Below are 21,003 nucleotides of genomic sequence, written 5' to 3' on the forward strand. Positions count from 1 at the left end.
CTGTTTGTTTCCTTCAGTCCATAGTCTCTCATGGTTCATCTCCCCGCCCCCGATTTCCACCCCCTTCATTTTCCCCTTCCTTCTCCTAATGTCTTCCATGCTATTCCTTATGTTCCATGAATAAGTGAAACCATATGATAATTGACTCTCTCTGCTTGACTTACTTCACTCAGCATATTCTCCTCCAGTCCCATCCATATTGATGCAGATGTTGGGTATTCATCTTTTCTAATGGCTGAGTAATATTCCATTATGTCTATAGACTACATTTCTTTATCCATTCATCTGTTGAAGGGCATCTTGGCTCCTTCCACTGTTTGGCTATTGTGGACATTGCTCTATGAACATTGGGGTGCACGTGCCCCATCTTTTCACTACGTCTGTATCTTTGGGGCAAATACCCAGTAGTGCAATTGCTGGGTCACCTCTATTTCCAACTTTTTGAGGAACTTCCACACTGTTTTCTAAAGTGGCTGCACCAACATAATACATAATGCAGTCTGTCTTCGTGAATTCTTCATGCGATCTTGAGAGGATGTTTCTGCTGCTGTTGGATGGAATATTCTAAAATGTCAATTCGATCCAGTTGACTAATACTGATATACAGGTCTTCTATATTTACTGTTTTTCTGTCTTTTTGATATATCAACTACTCCAACTATAATAATGGATTTGTCTATTTCTCCCTGTGGTTCTATCAGCATTTGCCTCATGTATTTTGACCCTTTGTTGTTATGTGCTACGCATAGAGGATTGTTACACCATGTTGGAAAATTGATTGCTTTGCCATTATGCAATGTGCCTGTTTATCTCTGATAATCTTTCTTGCTCTGCAGTCTGCTTTGTTTGAAATTAATGTGGCCACTCCAGCTTTTTTTAGATCAGTGTTAGTGTTAGGCTAAAATACAAAAAGAAAACCAAACTTGAGAATTCCCTGAGCAGACAAAACCATTTGAACCCCATAAGCAAAACTAAATCTAGCTTATTTCATGGACATAAGTGAAACTTAAGTCATCTTCCTAAAGATAGTGTAAGATAACCACTTTCAATCAATCCCCTGCCATCTGGAAACCCCCATTGGAATAACCAATCATTGCAAAGGTTAGACAGGTTCCTCATTTTCACTTCATAAGCTATCCTGTAATGGCTTATGAAAGCTCCCAATTCTTGAACTGTTCTTATATGCACAATCAACTCTTACTAATTACTGTGTTATTAATCTGGTGGTTTTAATATTGTTAGTTTTGGATTTTTGACATTAATATAGTATATCTTTCTCTGCCCTTTTACTTTTAATGTATTTTAGTCTTTATATTGTGGATTTTTATAAGTGGATTTCTTATAGGTAACATATAGTTGGGTCTCATCATTCTTTATGCCCTGACAATCTGTCTTTTAATATTGTATTTAGACCATTTGATTCTAAAGTGATTATTGATATGTTTGGATTAATATCTGCTATATATGTAACTATTTTCCATGTGTTGCATTTGTCTTTTGTTTCTTGCTCTCCCCTTTTTGATTTGTTATCTGAATTTGAGCCTTTTTTATTATTCAGTTTTATCTCCTTGCATGTTCATATAATTTAAAAAATTTTAGTGATTGCCCTTACCTATCAAAGATCATCTTCAAATAACATTATCTTACTTAGTAAGGTATGTTCTGCGGCCCTTCATTTAATTTATCCATATGCCATAATCACCCAATACATTTTTAGTATTATTTCTTTAAACAGTCATTTTATAACTAAGAATAAGAAAAATTATTTTATTGTATCTTTTTTTATTCCTTCTTGAATGTTCTTCTTTTGTTTGCAAGTTTCTGACTTCAGTCATTTAACTTTTGTCTAAAGAACTTCCTTTAATTAAAAAAAATTTTAAAAAAAAGAACTTCCTTTTAATACTTACTGCAAAGCAGGTCTGGTAGCAGTGACTTCTGTTGGTTTTTGTCTGAGAAAGTTTTTATTTTTTCTTCACTTTTGAGAGATAATTTCTCCAGGTGTGGAGTTCTAAGTCGATTTTTGCTTCTTTCAACACTTTAAATATTTTGCTCCGCTCTGTTCTTGCTGTCATGTTTTCTGATGAGAAGCCCAATATACTTCTTATCCTCGTTCCTCTATAGGTAAGGCATTTGTTTTTCTCAGCCTCTTCCAAAATGTTCTCTTTATCTTTGGCTTTCTGCAGCTTGATTATGTTATGACTCAGTATAGAGTTTATTCAGATTTCTAACCTGCTTGTTACTCTTTGAAATTCCTTGGTCTACTTTGGTGTCTGTCATTAATTTTGGAAAATCCGTTGGCCATTATTCAAATATTTCTTTCACTCCATTCTCTCTTTCTTTACCTTCTGGCATTCCACTTACGCCCATGTTACAACCTTTGTAGTTATCCCTAGTTCTTGGACATTCTCTTCTGCATTTTTCTTTTTGCATTATAGTTTAGGAAGTTTGCGTTTTCTGATATTTTCAAGCTCACTGATTCTTTCCTTAGTTGTGTTGAATTTATCAATGTGCCCATCAAAGACATCCTCCATTTCTGTCACAATGTTTTTGATTTCTGATATTTTTCTTGGGTTCTTTCTTAAGAATTTTCATCTCTCTATTTATCTTACCCATCTTTCTTGAATATTGTCCTCTTGTCCCATTAGAACCCTTAGCATATATACAATGAGTATTATGCAGCCATCAGAAAGGGTGAATACCCAACTTTTGTATCAACATGGCGGGACTGGAGGAGATTATGCTGAGTGAAATAAGTCAAGCAGAGAAAGTCAATTATCATATGGTTTCACTTACTTGTAGAACATAGAGAATAACACGGAGGACATTGGGAGATGGAGAGGAGAAGTGAGTTGGGGGAAATTGGAGGGGGAGACAAACCATGAGAGACTGTGAACTCTGAGAAACAAACTGAGGGTTTTGGAGGGAAGGGGGTGGGGAGTTGGGTGAGCCTGATGGTAGGTATTATGGAGGCATGTATTGCATGGAGCACTGGGTGTGGTGTATAAACAATAAATGCTGGAACACTGAAAAGAAATAAAATAAAATAAAAAGAAAAAAAAAAAGAACCCTTAGCATACTAATCACAGTTGTTTTTAATTCCTAGTCTGATAACTCCAATATCTGAGACATATGTAAGACTAGTTCCAGTGATTGTTTTGTCTCTGCAGATTTTTTTTTTTTTTTCCTTTTGGCATGCCTTGCAATTTCTTCTGAAATCTGGACATGTTGTATCTAGCAATAGGAACTAAAGTGAATAGGTTTTTTTGGTGTGGTGAGGATTTATATTAATCTGGCAAGGAATTGGGCTATATTTAATGTTTGCTGTAGGTGATACAGGTGCCAGAGGCTTCAAATTCATTTAGGACTCTTGTTTTTTGCCTCCCCTCTTGACTTTGGGGTCCTCTTCCAAGGCAGTCTGTGTTTCTAGTTCTTTCAGCTATTAGTAGTATACTAGAGTTCTGTTGGTATGATGATATGATAGAAGGATGAGAGCATTCTATAATATTCCAGCTAAATGAGAGTGTTTCTAGTGGGTTTCCGTATTGGAACTGTGACCTTCACTAGTGTTCCTCTAGTGTGTGGCTTGTTTCCCTTTGCCCTGTAATTCTTTTCCTGGCTACTGCCTCCTGAGGACTATTTGTTCCCTTAGGTGGGGCATGGAGAGTAGTAAACCAGTGTAGGAGGAATGTTCTTTCCTAATTGGGATGAGGCTCTGGTGGTAAAATCTTCTCCCCTGGACAGTAGGCCTTTGGTGTACAGAACACTCCGGGCATATTTTGCAACGGTTACCTTCTCCACTCTCTGCCAGAGCTGGGAGGGAATCATTTTCTGATCTTCACAAAGAGCATGGAAAGGTTCCTGGAAGTCAAGTTTATAAAAATGTGGGGGCCCTCTAAGACTGTGGTCCTCAAGCGTTTCTCTCTCTCATGCCAGTCTACCCTCAGCCTATGTAAATTTATCAATATTACCCTATAAGCAGCCCTATCAGTTTATGGTACCAGGGGCTTCTGCTCTAGGTGGACAGATCTCATCTCTGACTCTTTGGATGGTCTTGTCTCTCCAGATTTCAGGGTGGCAGTTTGCCATGTGTTTTATTCAGCTTAGGCTGCTGTCACAAAAATATTATAGACTGGGAGGCTTAAGCAACAGACATTAATTTTTTACTGTTGTGGAATTTGGAAAGTCTAAGATCAAGTTGCTGGCTGATTCACTTCCTGGTGAGAACCCACTTCCTGGCTTGTAGAAATAAGCCTTCTCACTGTGTCCTCATGCAGCTCTGGGTCTCTCTTCTTATCATTATGACACTAATCCCATCAGGGGGGCCTCACCCTCATGACTTCGTCTAAACCTAATTACTTCCCAGAGACCCCACTTTCAGAAAACGTTATGTTGGGCTTAGGGCCTCAACATGAGTTTTGGAAGGGCACATTCTAGTCCATAGTGCATGTAACCTCAGTGTTCTGATAAGTCTGAGAAAGTCCATGATTTTAAGTTTGTGTAGCTTTCTTGTGTAGAGAACAAGAATGATATCCAAGGTCTTCAAATACAGAGCTGATACTTTTTCTATTTACTAATATATATGTTTGTGTATCCAAGACTCTGAATTTCCCTTAAAAAAAATAGATTTATTTGTTTATTTGAGAGAGAGAGAGAGCTGGAGAGCATGAGTGGGAGGGGCAGAGGGAGAGGGGGGAGAGAATCTCAAGCAGGCTCCAAGCCCTGACACAGGGCTCGATCACAACACTGCGATCATGACCTGAGCTGAGACCAAGAGTCAGGCACTTAACTGACTTCGCCACCTCCATGCCCCATCTCTCTGAGTTTCCATTTAAGAACAGATTTTGTTGCTGCTTTATTACTTTCTGTGGTGTATAGGACATCAAGTTTGAAGAATGAACAATTTGCAACCTAGAAGGATATCTTTGTGCAGAGTGTAACTACGTTGGGTTCTGCAGGTAGAAATGAGTACTAGACATCTCTGACCATCTTAATATTATTGAGAAGACAGGAGACTGAATTTTAGTCCCTTAAGGAGTTGTTTGTCTCTGACTTACTCTGTGTCCTAAGCTGTAGGAAGCTTATAGGGTATTCTCAATCCTTGGGGGGCCTAGAATAAGATTTTGTCTTTAACCCTGTGAATTTGTAAAAGATTTCCTCAGGCACTTCATATCTCAGGTTATCTTCAGCAGTCCTAGAAAGAATAAAGGGTCTTAAAAGTAGGGTTTGCTTCCATAGATTTTCTTCTTCTTCCAGATCTTGGATATTTAATGTTTTATTATCTTTTAGCACTTCACTCCCTGTTTTCCATTTTGTACAGTTTTTCTAGCAGGAGGATTGTTCAGACTTTCCTAGTCTATCGACCATAATATGATTATTTTTTTAAGCTCAAGTTATTTTTCATCTCAGTAAAACATTAGTCTTCCACTAAATTCAACATGTTATTACCCTAATACAAATTTAAGAGTAATGACTTGTCTGCATATCTTCCATAAAACAATTTATTGCTTTTTCTGAACAATAGTTAACAAACTACAGCCAAGGTTGTATCTTTCACATGCTTTTTCACTCTTGCCATTTGATCTTGCTGTCTTGAGAATTGAAAACTTTTGATGCTAAAAGGGCCGAAACAGTGTATTTTGCAACTTGGTGTCTCCACAGATTCTAATAAAATGGCTAAGGTATGGGCCTTACTGAAATATTGCCAACAATTTGATATCCCCTCAAATAAATATTTTAAAGATTGTGAATATTTTCAGAGAGGGATGGTAGAAATAATTCTATTTAATACAATTCTATATTCTCATTTTGAAATGTGAGATTTGTCATAATCACAGAACAAAACTTTCGAATCTGCTTTCTGTACTCTCATTGCTATTCCTCTGTTACAATAAATGAATGACATTCACACTCAAGAGAGAATCAGCTTTTATACATATAGGTACAATAGTCTTATCCAACATATGTTTAAAAGTTATTCTTATCTGGGTTTTTGTTAGCAAGGTCCCTGCTTTTTAGCAGTTCTTATTTTTTCTTTGCCTTTCTTTTGCATTTTTTGGTTTTTAGACTAGACAACCTCTTGGGAGGCACACTGGCACACTTGGTAAATATTTATAACGAACATCATAGAACAAAGGGCTGACTTCCATTAGACAGCATATTGTTATGATGCATTTAGTGTCTGCATGTCAGCTGACTGTGTCACAATGAGTTGTACTTGGAAATAGGTCAGATGTGAGTCACATGAATTCTCACAACAGGAGAGGTCAGGGGATTTACATGCTTGCCTGCTTGTCATGTTGAATTTATATTAGTATTGCTGTTTATTTTGGTGGGAGCGAAACCAATTTTTATGTAATTATGTAGCCTGCTGTATAACTACCTGTAAGTGGTCCCATGTTTCTGATTTATTATAGCAGCATTTTGGATCCCCTAAGAACTGCCATATGGGCATTTCCCTTTATGCATCTTGACTTTCATAGATGAGTTGCTCAATTAATATTGATAAAATAGATTAATGCTATTATACCTCTTCATAAACTTTAGAATCATTATGGAAATACTTAAAGTCTTGCAAAAAACTTTAATTCATTAACTCCATAAATTGCCTCAGTTAGAAATACATTTCTAAATCATCTATGAATACCTCATTGAGTTTGAAAATCATCAGGCCTCAAAGAAAAGAAAAATACAATTAAAGTCCTTTGATTTTTTGTCACATAAGACACATCACTGTACTTCTATTTGTAGATATTTCAGATAGTTGATGAAATACTGGCATATTCTTTTACATTCTGTATCTTTTAGGAGGTTATCATTTTATGCAAGAGTCCTATTGAATATTGAACATTTGTCTTTTATTTTTCTACTCCAATAATTTTGAGAAAATGTGATGTTTATAGAAAAATCCTTTTGTCTATAAACGTTAACTGGTAGAGCAACGTTCAGCAATCATCTAACTCGCATTACTCTCAATGTGTCAAAGATTTTAAATGTAAATTATGAGAAAAAGCAGGCAGGGGGGAGCTTCCAATAAAATATCAGGCTTCCTTTAGGGTGGATTGTTGGCTTGCTTTCATGTTCTGTTAGAGTGAGGTCTACTCATAGCTTGGCTAAATTAATGTGCTATGAGGTCAGAAAAGCCTGGGATTAAATCTTTACTCTGCCACTTCCTAGCTGTGTGGCTTTAGGCGCACAACCTCTGTAATTTTCATTATCCTCCTCTTTATTTAAAGTGGGTACAAGAATGACTACTCCAGGGGCGCCTGGGTGGCTCAGTGGGTTAAGCCACTGCCTTCGGCTCAGGTCATGATCTCAGGGTCCTGGGATGGAGTCCCGCATCGGGCTCTCTGATTAGCAGGGAGCCTGCTTCCCTCTCTCTCTCTGCCTGCCTCTCCATCTACTTGTGATTTCTCTCTGTCAAATAAATAAATAAAATCTTTAAAAAAAAATAAATAATGACTACTCCACAGGGTTGATGGAAATACTGCAGCGACATAACATAGTTCATCTGTACCTGATGCTGAGACACACTGATGATCTTTAGGTTGATACCAGAACACATTTGCTCCTTGTTTCTCTCTTTGGAGGTTAGCCCAGGGGAACCCTTCTTCTAAAATCTTTTCCTTCCCTGAAAAGTTTTGCAGTAATGTTGGTAGGGAAAAAGAGCATGGTGTATCCACAAGCCAGAAAAAATTTCAAAACCAGCTAAAGACCAGCAGCATAAATGGGCTTGGTATGCATTAGAAATGCAGATTCTAGTCCCCTCCCCCCACAGATTTAGTATAGAGGTGCAGGATCTAGAAATTGCACTTTTAAACAGCTCCTCAGGTAATTCTGACAGACACCAAAATTCAGAATCTATATAATAAAAAGAAAGACAAACAGCCACATAGTAAAATTATGTTTTTAAAAGAACAATTGAAATCCATGTGTTCTTTTTAGAAATTTATTTTATTTACTTAAAGATTTATTTATTTATGTATGTATTTATTTAGAAAGCATGAGCAGGGGGAGGGGCAAGGTATAGGAGAGAGAGAATCTCAAGCAGGTTCTGCACCGAGCCTGGAGCCTGACACTGGGCTTGATCCCATAACCCTGAGATCAGGACCCAAGCCAAAATCAAGGGTCAGATGCCTAACCAACTGAGCCACCCAGGTGCCCCTAAATCCATGTGTTCTTTTAGGAATTGTGATGGTATCAAAAAAATCTTCACATCAAATTGAGAAATATCTTTTAGGCAAAGGATATACATTTGAAACCTGATAATATGCCTGGAACTCTTAACTTACAAGGTAATGTAACATCAACTCCACGCTTCATTCATTAACACTGAATGCCCATTAAATACAGAATTCCACAGCAGAACCTTTGTTATCTTATGTATTGAAAAAATTTCAACATGGGGAGCAAGACAAACATATATTATAATTCAGTTAAATAATATTTAATTAATAGTAATGGTACATATTCCCCTAATGACCTTGACACCAAAAAGTTAAATTTGAGGTACTCAGAGCATTACAAAATAATATTCTGCCTGCTCTGTCACTGTGTACATACACTTCTTATGTCTCTATCTTACTTCATTTTACTAATTTTTATACAATTAATACCTGTTCAGTTTTTAAAATCCAGCTATGGTTGGACTGTGCTAAAAATCCATTACCCTCTACTTCACAATCTCCCTTGCCCTTTGTAAGAAAAATCTGCTTAAAATTTTGAATGTGCCAAGGTGTTTTTATTACATATACAAGCTAAGCACCATATATTTCTTCTTTATGTTCTTAAAATTTAAATAACTCATCAATCGATCAGGTAAAATGTGAAAGATTGCCGTTGGTAGACCTCCCCATCCCACTTACCTGTCTGTTGCCACTGCCACTATGCCTCTGTTTTCCTAATCCCTTAAGATGTTGAGATCATCATAGTGGCATCTGTCTAAATCTGTGAATGTACGTTAATGTTGGAAAAATGTGAGATCTTGGGAGGGTTATCTGATTCACCATCTAGCTGTTCACTGAAAGAAATCAAAATTGTATTAGCCTGCCAGTGGCACCCAAGAAAAGAGAATTGAAGTGTAAGAGGGTCTGGTTAGGACTGAATGGTGATGGATCAGAGCCGTTACTCTGTTTGCACATCACCCTGGTTTGAAGAGCAGGTAAACACACATACACACACACACACACACACCAGTGCCCAGAGTTTAAAATTTTGACTAGTGGAGGGAATGGGGCTTTTTAGAAGGGTCTGGTTATCAGAGTTAAAATATCTGTGGATTTAAACAGTGTTCTCCTATTTGTGTTCTAGGAAATAGGTAGGAATGTGGGTCTAATAGGATGACTGTCTTGGTCACGGGAGATACAAAGCAATACACACATTCACGTTTGACATGCTCTGAGAGGGTCTGTAATCGAGAAACTTGTTGAATTTTATTTTGTTTTTAGCACAGTCTTTCCCAAATGTACACATCTGACCAATTTTTTATTGTGAACCACTTCGAGCCAAGTCCTGTTCTGGGTACTGTGGATGGAGGCCACTGCAGGTCCATGCTTTAGTGGAGCCGGTCTTTTAGTGGGATGAGATCAACAAACAAGGTAGTCAAAGAAAAGAAGACCCCAAATAATGAGTAATATGAACAAGACAAAACAGGAAGGTCAGATGCAGGGGTACACCAGGGACACCGCTTTTGAAACTGTGATCAGAAAGGGTCTGACTTAGGTGGTCATATTTTGACCAAGTCCTGAGATGTCAAGGGGACTGACTGTACAGAGAACTTTCGGAGTAGTACAGCGGCTGCGAAGGCTCCGAGCAGGACCGAGCCTGGTTGTTCCGGGGGGTACGGTGTGGTGAAAGCATAAGGAGGTGTTGTCAAAGACTGTGTGTTTGATAAGGAGCTTGGATTTTGTTCTAAGTGGGTGTGGGTGACGCCGTTTGATTTGCCCTTAAAGATATCCCTTACTGCTCAGAGGAGGAGAGATGGGGCCTGCGGATGGGGATGGCGACGGGGAGCAGGAGAACCAAAATGGTGAGGAGCAGGTCACTGAAGCAGTTCAGGAGAGGTAATGCTTTGTGTAACTGGGTGGTTCCTAGCTGAGATGGAGACAGAGGCCCCGATTTGGGCTATCATTTGGAAGTACCGTCACGGAAGGCCTGTGGTACGTGAGCCTGAGAGCTGGCTGCCTGGGGTATTGGTGAGGGTGGGGGAGGGCAGCAGGTAGAGAACTGATTGGTAAGGGGAGTCAAATAAAATCAATTTGACTATGAAACACCCAACATTAAAAAAAATGTTTCAGTAAATGCTGGTAAAGGGATTATTTGTAAACTAGAAAGAGAAGTAGGGAAATGAGCGGACTCCTGTGTACTGGTGTTCCTGACGTGTTCACCTTCACCTTGTGCAGGGTCCCTGAGGCTGACCTCATGCGCTGGCCCAGCCTTGGTCAGCAGACCTACCGAGAGCCTGAATAGATTGCTTTGTTGTTCTGGCATATGCCCATTGTTACAGAAGGGGGGGGTGGGGACACAACAGGGGGAGGAGGAGACGGAGAAGGAGAAGGAAGAGGAAGGAAGGATGGGTAGCAGAGAAGGAGAAGAAGAGACAAAACGTCCGAATCATGGAGAACAACTTCTGCTTCCCTCTAACATTTTCCCCTCGGAAGCCTTACCCTTGGGCATGAAGGTGTAAACAGGGCCGCTCTGATGCTAGGCGCTGTCCTGCGTCAGTTTTGCAGGGGAGCTCTGCGTTCGGCAGCTGCACCCCGCTATGGCAGAAGGAAGGTAGCTCTGGGTCTCCCCTTACGTAGCTTTACAAACGCCAGAAGGTTATTTTATACCTTTTTTTTTTCTTTCTTTAAAGATTTTATTTATTTATTTGAGCGGGAGGAGAGGCTTCCCGCTGAGCAGGGAGTCGGCGGGGCTTGATCCCAGGGTCCTGGGATCAGGACTTGAGCTGAAGGCAGATGCTTAACCAACTGAACCACCCAGATGCCCTTGTTTTCTACCTCTTGGACCTTTAATTTCCTCATCTGCACTTTGTGCTCGCTTAGCACCATTCTCAGGGGCTTTCTAGCTTTCAGATTCTAGAGTCTGTAAGTCTAATTGTAGGTCTTTCCAAATTATTATTGCTTCCAATCTCACTTAACCATTTTTTTAAATACAGGTGCTTTGGTTTTATTATTTTTTTTATTAAATAACTTTGACGTGTAGCAATTCTTAACCAACTGAGCCACCCAGGCGTCCCAACGTGTAGCAATTCTTAATGTGTGTATCTGGCAGCTCGGTGAAGTTGAACGGTCTGTATCAGAGTGTTCGGAATGGAGTGCTGGGCGGTACTCTTGTATATGGTAATAAGAGGAGAAAATGAAACAACAGAAACGTCCTAAGTTTTATCATTCATTGATGATATAGGCAGCTTCTTTGCTGCATCAGACCCTACTTTCCGAACACTGGAAGAAGACTTTCTCAAATTTTTTGGGTGCTGTTCACAATGTTAATACCTTTTAAGTTTAATCTGAACTTTATAGAAACAAGTTTACTGAGGTTGAAAGGTTGAAATGGTTGAAAGCTGGTTTAATGGGGAAGGTGGAATTTCAGCTACTCTCAATATAAAGTGAAGCCTGGGCAATCATACCTTCTGTGGATGGGGGGGCTTTACTGTGTAACTGGAAATATGATTTTCTTGAGGCAGGTAGCCATTTTTACAGGAAAAAGCACGTTAGGCATTGTTCATTGATATTCGAGGTCACGGGGTGAAACAGATATTCTCTAGATGCATTGATTTCCTTCCTTCCCTTTTCTTTTAGGGCTTTTCAGGAAATGCAAATGCTGACAGTGTTGTGTACTATAGACTCCAGCCTTCTATCAAAGCCCGATTTCTGCGCTTCATCCCTTTAGAGTGGAACCCCAGGGGCAGAATCGGAATGCGGATCGAGGTGTTCGGATGTGCATACAGTAAGTGTTTGTTTATCCAATGCCCCCGCATAGGTTTCAGAGGAGATGTTTTGAAAGCCAACCTGTATGCTGAAATGGACTTTATAGCTATGTAAAGAGAAAAACAGGAATGATTTTTGCGGTAAGCTTTTTTTGTGCCCATACATGGCAATATTGACTTTAGCGTTTGGCTTTATATTTTAAATCAGACATGGAAGCATTTTATAGATAGATCGATCCATACCGAGATAAACAGACACAAGTACCTGTTTATAGACATGTGTGAGTCCGTTTTCCCAAATCTAATATTATTAGCTAGACCCTGACTTTCAAATATTAAGAGTTTCCCTGCCATGGACTGTATTTGATGATGTTTCACTTAGGTATCCTGAATTTAATAAAAGGTACAGTGTTCCATTTAGTATGACCAGTCAAATGTCAGGACTTGAAAGAATGTTTGTCTCTCCAGCCTAAAAATAATACGCCACATAACTCACTTATAAGCGTGCTGTCCCTTCAGCATAAATTCATAGAAAAGGTAAAGACCTCTGCCAAAATATAAAATGTGTTTGAAATACTTTCACATAAAAAAATGATAGAAGCCACAGATTTCACTTAGTCTCCTCTTAATGAAGCGTTTTATTATATCTTTTTGTGGGGCAGGGGCCTAAGAGTTATTGATAGCCTACCTCAAGCCGCACCATCCTGTTAGATGCTCCTTTATTATGGAAAAATGAGTTAGTTAATATGATCTACAATTATCAGATGAGCAGTCTGAGGTTTGGAGAGATTCCGTCATTTGCCTAGCATCTCACGCCTAACACACAGAAGAATCTGGAGAAGAGCCCAGGACTGTTTGGTTCTTCTCTATCATTCTTCCTCTAGTGAACCTTTCTTTTTTAGCCATGAAAGCTTTTTTTCACACACATTTTATCACTTCTTGATGTAAGTCAAGTTAGGTGCTGGTTCACTTTATTTGCAGGAAGGGAAGGCATGTCATGCTGGGGACAGGCAACCTCAGACAGACCACGGTGCACAGGCTGCCGGTCTCCTTACACTGGTTGGTGATGTTCCCAGCACCCCAAACCGCCCCCCTTCCGACATCAACGGTCAGCTGACCAGCCTTTGTTCCTGCCAGGGCCTATAGAATAGTGATCACAGTACGAATATCAATAGTAATAATAATGATGATGATGATGATGATGATGGCAGTAAGACTAATATTAATAGTGTAATTTTTAAAGGATTTTATTTATTTATTTGAGAGAGAAAGAGGCAAATGCAGAGGGAGAGGGAGAGGGAGAAGCAGACTCCCCGCTGAGTAGAAAGTCTGTTGTGGGGCTTGATCCCAGACCCCTGGGATCCTGACCTGAGCCAAAGACAGACACTTAACTGACTGAGCTACTCAGGCATCCCCCAATAGCATTAATTTTTTTTTTTAAGATTTTATTTATTTATTTGACAGAGAGATCACAGTAGGAGAGAGGAAGGGAAGAGATCACAGAGAGAGAGGAAGGGAAGCAGGCCCCCTGCTGAGCAGAGAGCCCGATGTGGGACTCGATCCCAGGACCCTGAGATCATGACCTGAGCTGAAGGCAGCGGCTTAACGCACTGAGCCACCCAGGCGCCTCAAGCATTAATTTTTTAATGCTGGAAATAGCAATGTTTTCTTGAGTGCTTATTATATGTCTAACATTCTATTAACAGGTAGTTTATAATTTTTTTTTAGAAGTCTGGATACATGTTTTAAGATAACTACTACGTTCTCTGATTTTGCAAACACAGTGGCTAAAAGCTCAGGGCAGATGGCTTGCTCAAGATGGGAAGTGACAGAGCTGGGTTTGCAGCCAGGTCTGCCTGACTCCAGAGCCCAACGGCAAGCTCAGGCTCCGTCCAGCTGTTAAATCCCAGAGAGGAGCCATGGGCAGCCCACTTCTCACTGTCCGCCCGTTCAGTCTCTTGGCCTCACCGCTTCAGCGTAGCCGCTTCTATCATGGGTTAGCGCCTCCTTTGCACCGATCCATTTGAATAAGATCATCCTTTAAAAACATATCCCACCCCAAAGTGCAGTTCTGGAACACAGAACCTGGACAGTCTGTCTTCTTGTCTTTGGATCATAGAATTTAGCAAAGCCCATGCTACACGGTGGATAATTAGCACAACAAATTTCCAGTGCTTTGTATTTCTAGTTGCATTCTCTCCTTACTCGGAGCATGCGCCTTGCAAAATATTCATTTAATATTCACACATCTAAGAGAGTCTTAGAAATATGAGGCCATTTCCCCCACTTAATCCACCCTCAGTCTGGGATGTCAACTCAACATCAGTTGAACAAGACTATTGATACTGTTTTTCCACAACGAAAGTACCCTCGTGATGTCCCCATGGACGTGACTGCTGAGGAATGGGTTCCTTTGCTTTCTCTCCGACGTATGCTCCACGGTGACTCAGATCTCCGTCCACTTTCACTGATCTGCGTTCCCGAGGAACAGTCTTCTTCCTGCCCCCTTCAGTCGCTGTCCCTTGCAGTGAGGCATCGTCCACACATTTAATCAGCTTCCTCTTCTCGCTGCCCCACCGCTGAAGGAGCAGTCCCGAGGGCCAACCAGACTTTAATTCAAATGTAAACACCTATGGTTAAAGGGTATGATGGGACTCTGTTGTATAATTTAGGATAAGAGAAAAACATATAAACAATGGAGAAGTATTCTCATAGGTAACCTAAAATAACCTCAAGATGGGTTGGGTGTGAGTGCCTTAAGGGAGGGTCTTTGATCAAATGGTCTTTAATTCTTGGGTTACACTTCTCTTCTCCACCTGTTCATGGTATCAGCCTTGCAGAATGTGAATTTACTAAAGCATGCATTTACTAAACCATCATTTATGAAATAGTTAATATGTATCAGGTATTTTCTTTTTAGGCATTTTTGGATTCGAGTCCTAATAACACAGTGAAGTAGGGGCATGAATATTACCATTTTATGCAGGGGCAAGAGGAGAGGACCAGAGTTGTTTGCTGAATGAGCAATCCTTGTCCTCAGAAGGAAGGGCCACAGGTATACTCCACCCACGAACACAGCTGTAGAATTTCATCTGCAACTCCCCTGAGTAGCCCAGATCCAAGATCAGCTTGGATTTTCTTCAGATACACAAGGCCATTCTCCTACAATCCCTATAAAAAGGAGAAGTGGTATTGGGGAGTGGTCCAGGTCTCTGTGCTGGGACAGTGTCGCAGGACACCTGTCCATGCCGGGAGCTCATTGAGCCTCTCGGGAAGGCCTGGAGGACTGCATGCCCCCGCTGGCCTGCGCGTCCACCTTGCTTGCACCAAGTTAATGTGACTCTTTCCTGGGCTTTGCCTGAGCCACTCATTCAAGAGTGGTGTATACCAGGCTGCTCAAGTCTCCTGACGTGGGGGAGAATGAACCTTAGAGAAATCAAGAACTCTGTCCAGCATTACACAGACTGCCTGTTTTAGTTCTAAGATTTAAATTCACATCCATTACTTTCTAAAGCCTGTGCTCTTGACGGCTCTATGAATCATACATGCACTTGCCTTTTAAGTACTTATTGACACTTGCTGAAAGAGAACTCTACTAGCTATTGGGTATAGGGATAAATTTTAATAATGTATATTTCTTAACAATTGGGAATTGCTTTATCTTTTTCCCTTTTATTTTATTTTTATTTTTACTTTTTTATAAATATATAATGTATTATTAGCCCCAGGGGTACAGTCTGTGAATCGCCAGGCTTACACACTTCACAGCACTCACCATAGCACATACCCTCCCCAATGTCCATAACCCAACCACCCTCTCCCTCCCCTCCTCCCCCAGCAATCCTCAGTTTGTTTTGTGAGATTAAGAGTCTCTTATGGTTTGTCTCCCTCCTGATCCCATCTTGTTTCATTTTTTCCTCCCCTACCTGCCAAACCCCTACCCTGCCTCTCAGATTCCTCATATCAGGGAGATCGTATGATAGTTGTCTTTCTCTGACTAACTAATTTCGCTCAGCATAATACCCTCTAGTTACATCCACATCATCACAAATGGCAAGATTTCTTTTCTTTTGATGGCTGCATTGTATTCCAGTGTGTGTGTGTGTGTGTGTGTGTGTGTGTGTGTGCATGTGTGTGTGTATGTGTATACCACATCTTCTTTATCCATGAGTTGATGGACATCTAGGTTCTTTCCATAGTTTGGCTATTGTGAACATTGCTGCTATAAACATTCAAGTGCATATGCTTCAGATCACTACATTTATATCTTTAGGGTAAATACCCAGTAGTGCAGTTGCTGGGTTGTAGGGTAGCTGTATTTTCAACTTTTTGAGGAACCTCCATGCTGTTTTCCAGAGTGGCTGTACCAGCTTGCATTCCCACCAACAGTGTAGGAGGGTTCCCCTTTCTCCGCATCCTTGCCAGCATCTGTCGTTTCCTGACTTGTTAATTTTAGCCATTCTGACTAGTGTAAGGTGATATCTCATTGTGGTTTTGACTTGTATTTCAATAATTGGGAATTACTGTTATGTATAATATTTTTTGCATCTTAACCCTAGGTTTATTCAATATAGTTCTTCAACTCTGCGCAAGAAAGCACAAATGCAACATTATCTAAAATGCTACAAAGTTATAAAACTCAAAACAAAATTTATAGTACTGTACAATAAAAGCCAAAAAAAGCAATGTATATGTTGCCAAGGTAACCTGCAAGACCACCATGTGTGACAGCTGTCGCAGGGGTCCATGGGGACCCTACAGAGCTGGCTCTCAACTTGCTTATTAATGTCAGTGAGAGAAAGGGAGCTGTGGGGTTTGGGGGGGGTGCATGGGTACATGTAAAAACAGACATTTACAGAAACTAACATGAGGAGTTTGACCCCAGGGGTCAGAAGAGGCAAAGTCATAAAAATTATACAAACTCAATGTAAAATATTGTGGCCTGAATGTAGGAAGTGAGGAATGGAGTGGTTGATGAATTGAGATTAATACAAGAATGTTTATAGCAAGAGGTTTGAAACTAAAATGCAGATATTTTCACATGGGAGCCTGGAGGGAGGTGGGCATATATTGATCAAGCACAGAGCTGAGAATTGCTGGTAGGATTGGTTTATATTTGAGAGCAGTCACTCAGGCTGAAAGGGCGCACACACTGGAGGCAGCAGCTCGGTTGGGAGGCTTCCAATCTCACGTGTGCAGTGACAGTGGGGCCTCAAACCAGAGGGCCAGCAATCAGGAGAGAGGGTTCTTTTGTCTCAAATCAGACTCAAATCTACCGGGGATGTTGAATTAAGAGAGCTTAGTGATTGCATGGGAGGGTCCCTGATTTATCAGACTAGAACAAGCATCTGGAAAGTGGCGCCATGCTGGGAGGGCCAGTGGAGAGTGAAGAGCTCTGAGAGGGCACTGGGGGGATCATTAATTCCACTGTTGACTCCTTGAGGGCCAGCCTGGGGAATACAGAAGGTTGGAACTGTAAATGCTCTCGGTCGAAGGTGGATAATTGAATATCCACCATTGAATAATGTGAATATCGTTGTTATTAAATCATGACTCCCCACTTACTGCAGTGCTGTTAAGAATTAAAGTAAAAAGTGCTGTCTTTGGACAACTACTCATGTCGTTGAAAAGGAGAGATGCATTTCTATGATAATTAAGGTGGGTCCTTTACCCCGTTTTTCAGATAACATGCATTTTTATGCCGATACCGGGGCCTCCTGCCTGTGTTCACTGAAGTTACAGGTGCAAGCTGCTCGAATGAATATTGCAGGGACAGTGGCTATTGTGAGGGCCACACATAATTTTATTACCCTCTGTCTGGGTGAGTTAGGGCCGTAACTTGTTATGAAGGAACATCAAGTGAATGGAAAATCCATATCAAAGAGCATGTTCTACTTTTATGTCAGAAAACTTGGAAGTTGTTTCCTGAGTAATGAGAGAAGGAGAAGCTAAATTTTATGGGTTCAAAGAGAAAGTATAAATTTCAGATGTCTTGGCCATAGCAGCCGTGACCATGTTTATAGAGCTAGACAAGAGATGTGGGTAAGGAAATAACTTGTGGAAGAAGGAAAAAGGAGAGAAAATGCTTGCTGGTATAGAAATACTACTCTACGAAATGTCCCGAAGGAAGGAAAACACTGGTAAACAGAAGCAGGGAAGGGAAACAAAATGGAGCGGAAGTGACTGTGGGAGATGTCTGGAGGGGGTGGGGGTGACGCCTCAGGAGAGGGTATTCTCTAACTGTGGATGAACCACTGCGACAGTTGTCCTTTGTGTAAATCCCAAGTTCCTCTTCCCTAGTTCTTGGGTAAACATCCTTGTTTTGTTCTCCGTGAGCTTCTTCCCTCATCCTCAACAGCCTCCAGCTGTCCAGCCATCCTGAACCATTTCCATTTCTCCAACATGCCGTGATTTCATGATTTTTCTAGACCTAGGATTTTTGCGCAGTACCCGGGGCAATCACCGCATATGTAGCCTTCATCTCTCTACCAAGACAAGTCTTGTACTTGTCGCAAGAGCATGTTCTACTTTTATGTCAGAAAACTTGGAAGTTGTTTCCTGAGTAATGAGAGAAGGAGAAGTGTACTTGTCACTTCTCAGCAGAGAAATCACTGTCTCCGACCATTTCTCTGACACGTCACTTTTGGAGCAGAGGACACTTTCACCTCTTCCCAGAACAGCCATTCTCCTCCCAGTGGTCATACTAGGTGCACGTGATACTGTATGATAGTCAGATGTTCCTTCTTGGGTACGAGTTTTCTCGGTGGATGAATGAATGAGGAGGGCGGGGGCTGTGAGCCTCTGGAGGGCTTTTCTCACCAACCTGGTGGCATGTGCAGCCTGTGGAAGGTCAGACACAGAGCACAGGGACAACTGAGAAGATCCGAAGAGAAAAGAGCTATAGAAATAGAGGAACTACATATAGCATAGAAACTATTGTGTTTATTTGCTTAAATCCAGGCTGTTTAAAAGAAAATGATGGATTCTATGTAACAAATGGAAGCAAGTCAACAATTATGAAACTCATGTCAACTTAAAAGAAATAAAAATACGCATTTTATAACGGAAAAGCTATTAAAAGCTGGAGCAACTTACATCAGTAGATACTAGTTTGAAAAACTGAGCAGGCTCTCACTGACCCAAAATGGAAATATGATGGCGTCAGTAACTGCAGTTTTGCAACATATTAAATAGTTTTGAGTGAATGGGCTCATGACAGTAATAAAAAATGAAAATCTAATTGGTTACCTATGAGAGATATGAGGGAACCAACTCATTATTTTGAAAATTAATAAATGAAGGGAAACATGAAGAATTTATCCTACTTTTCCTGTGTGATCTGTACTTCAAGGTAACCAAGTAGAAGATGAGGGAGAATTTCTCTTTGAAGGTATATTCCAGGTAATAAATAAAAAGGGGATAATAGAATTAGCATATTCCCACTTCACAATCCTAAATAAATTAAAAAACCAAGACAGTGATTTAAAACGTTCCCAAAAAGATGATGTGCTTTTCAGTACCACTCCTAGCAGAGTTGTTTTTATTGGGCTATCGTGTTGAAGTTGTAATCACTGGATACAAAATATGCATTTAAAAAAAAAAAAAAACCTTCTGGGCTCTGAAGTTCAAGTAAGAAACAGGCTGGAAATTGATAAGATTTGATTCTGGAAAGAAGGGAAGTAAACTCAGATCCACATTTAACTGAGCTTTTCCTAAAAACATATCCTAGTTTACAGACATCATAATGTGTAAACAGAAAGTAGCCAGATTTTACAGGACTGAGGAGACAGAGTTCAGAGTTCAAGGTTGCCAGAGTGGCTAGAAATTGGGTGCGGAATCCTGAAAAGGAGGGGTTCAGAGAGGGAGGGCCTTGTCTCAACTCCTGCATAGAAATTTCCCCTCAGTCCTTGGCTGATTCGAAAACCTCACATGCCCAACCTGAGATACCAAGGAGCCCAGGCAAAAGCAGGATGGGAGAGGTCAGGTGCCAAAGACGTCAGCATCTACCTAGTACCTGGAGGAACCCCTCTGGAAAAAGAAAGAATCAGTCCTGCCAACCTAGAGGGACTCGTTAAACATCTTGGGCTTTTAACTGAAAAGCCAGAGGTCATTGCGTTATGAGCAAAGACCAATCTGAGGACCAGTTGTTACGTCCTACGGTGAAGGACAAGACCAAAATGGCTCCATCCCAACAAAACCTGGAAGCAGGCTTTCACAGGGTCAGGTGATCTGTGGACCTCTCATGCCACCTCCACCCCGCCCTAGCCAGTCTCCTTCCTCACACCTCTCCTCTCCCTCTCCCAGACTCATACACCCGCTTCCCCACACCTCCTCCTTCCTTCCTGACCCTAGACATTCACAAAGGTGGGCATCCACTCAGAGTAAGTTTCATTTCCTCAAACATGTTGTCCCCAATCAAAGCCTAATTTAGATCTCCCTGTGCACAGTTGCTGTACAACCAGGCACTTTTCCTTCATGCTCCACGTAGAGTCTGTAAACATATCTGTCCACGTGGGATGAGTTGCTGGATATCTTTCTTTTCCTTCAGACTGGGGGATCCGTGAGGCCAGAATGTGTTCGCTATTGTAATACCAGCTCCTACTGTAGGACTCGGCATAGTAAACGTTCAGGAACTCTGTGCTGTGTGGACCAACTAAGAAGAACATCCAGTTAGCCATGATAAAAACTGAAAAGTGAATACACGAAAAAACGCCCCAGATGTATTACGCTTCTACAGGAGCAGTTGATGAAAGAGCTGTGAGATGACCAGAGGAGATTTTGAATGTTAGCTATTATTAAAATGATAATAATGGCATGCAAAATATATAATAAGGGAGGTTTTTTGATACTTGCACTTGAAACCCACAGCTTTTTGTGTGGTATGAGAAATTGGAACTTTTCTCCGTGTATTCCAAATAAGGGAATTGAGACTCAGCATTTAAGTGACTTCTGTGGCATTCGTTACAAAATTTACAAATATGAGAAACAGAAATACAGCTTCTGTCCGCCAGTAACACAGTCAGGGGTCCTCGATGTGGGAGATGTTACCCATTTCAAACCTATTGAAAAGGTTAATT

General features: G+C 40.7%; 1 protein-coding gene across 2 annotated transcripts in view; it reads left to right on the top strand.

The window, feature by feature from the left end:
* CNTNAP4 (contactin associated protein family member 4) overlaps positions 1-21,003 on the top strand; it is a 236,901-nt gene that overhangs the window by 115,568 nt on the left and 100,330 nt on the right. For both annotated transcript variants that reach the window (XM_004753962.3, XM_004753963.3), the window contains exon 4: positions 11,799-11,946. In XM_004753962.3, the coding sequence (XP_004754019.1) occupies positions 11,799-11,946 (148 nt within the window). The remainder of the gene's footprint in view (positions 1-11,798; positions 11,947-21,003) is intronic.

This window comes from Mustela putorius, unplaced genomic scaffold (assembly GCF_011764305.1).
Source record: "Mustela putorius furo isolate JIRA1106 unplaced genomic scaffold, ASM1176430v1.1 tig00000174_pilon_pilon_pilon, whole genome shotgun sequence".
NCBI classification, from domain to species: Eukaryota; Metazoa; Chordata; class Mammalia; order Carnivora; family Mustelidae; genus Mustela; species Mustela putorius.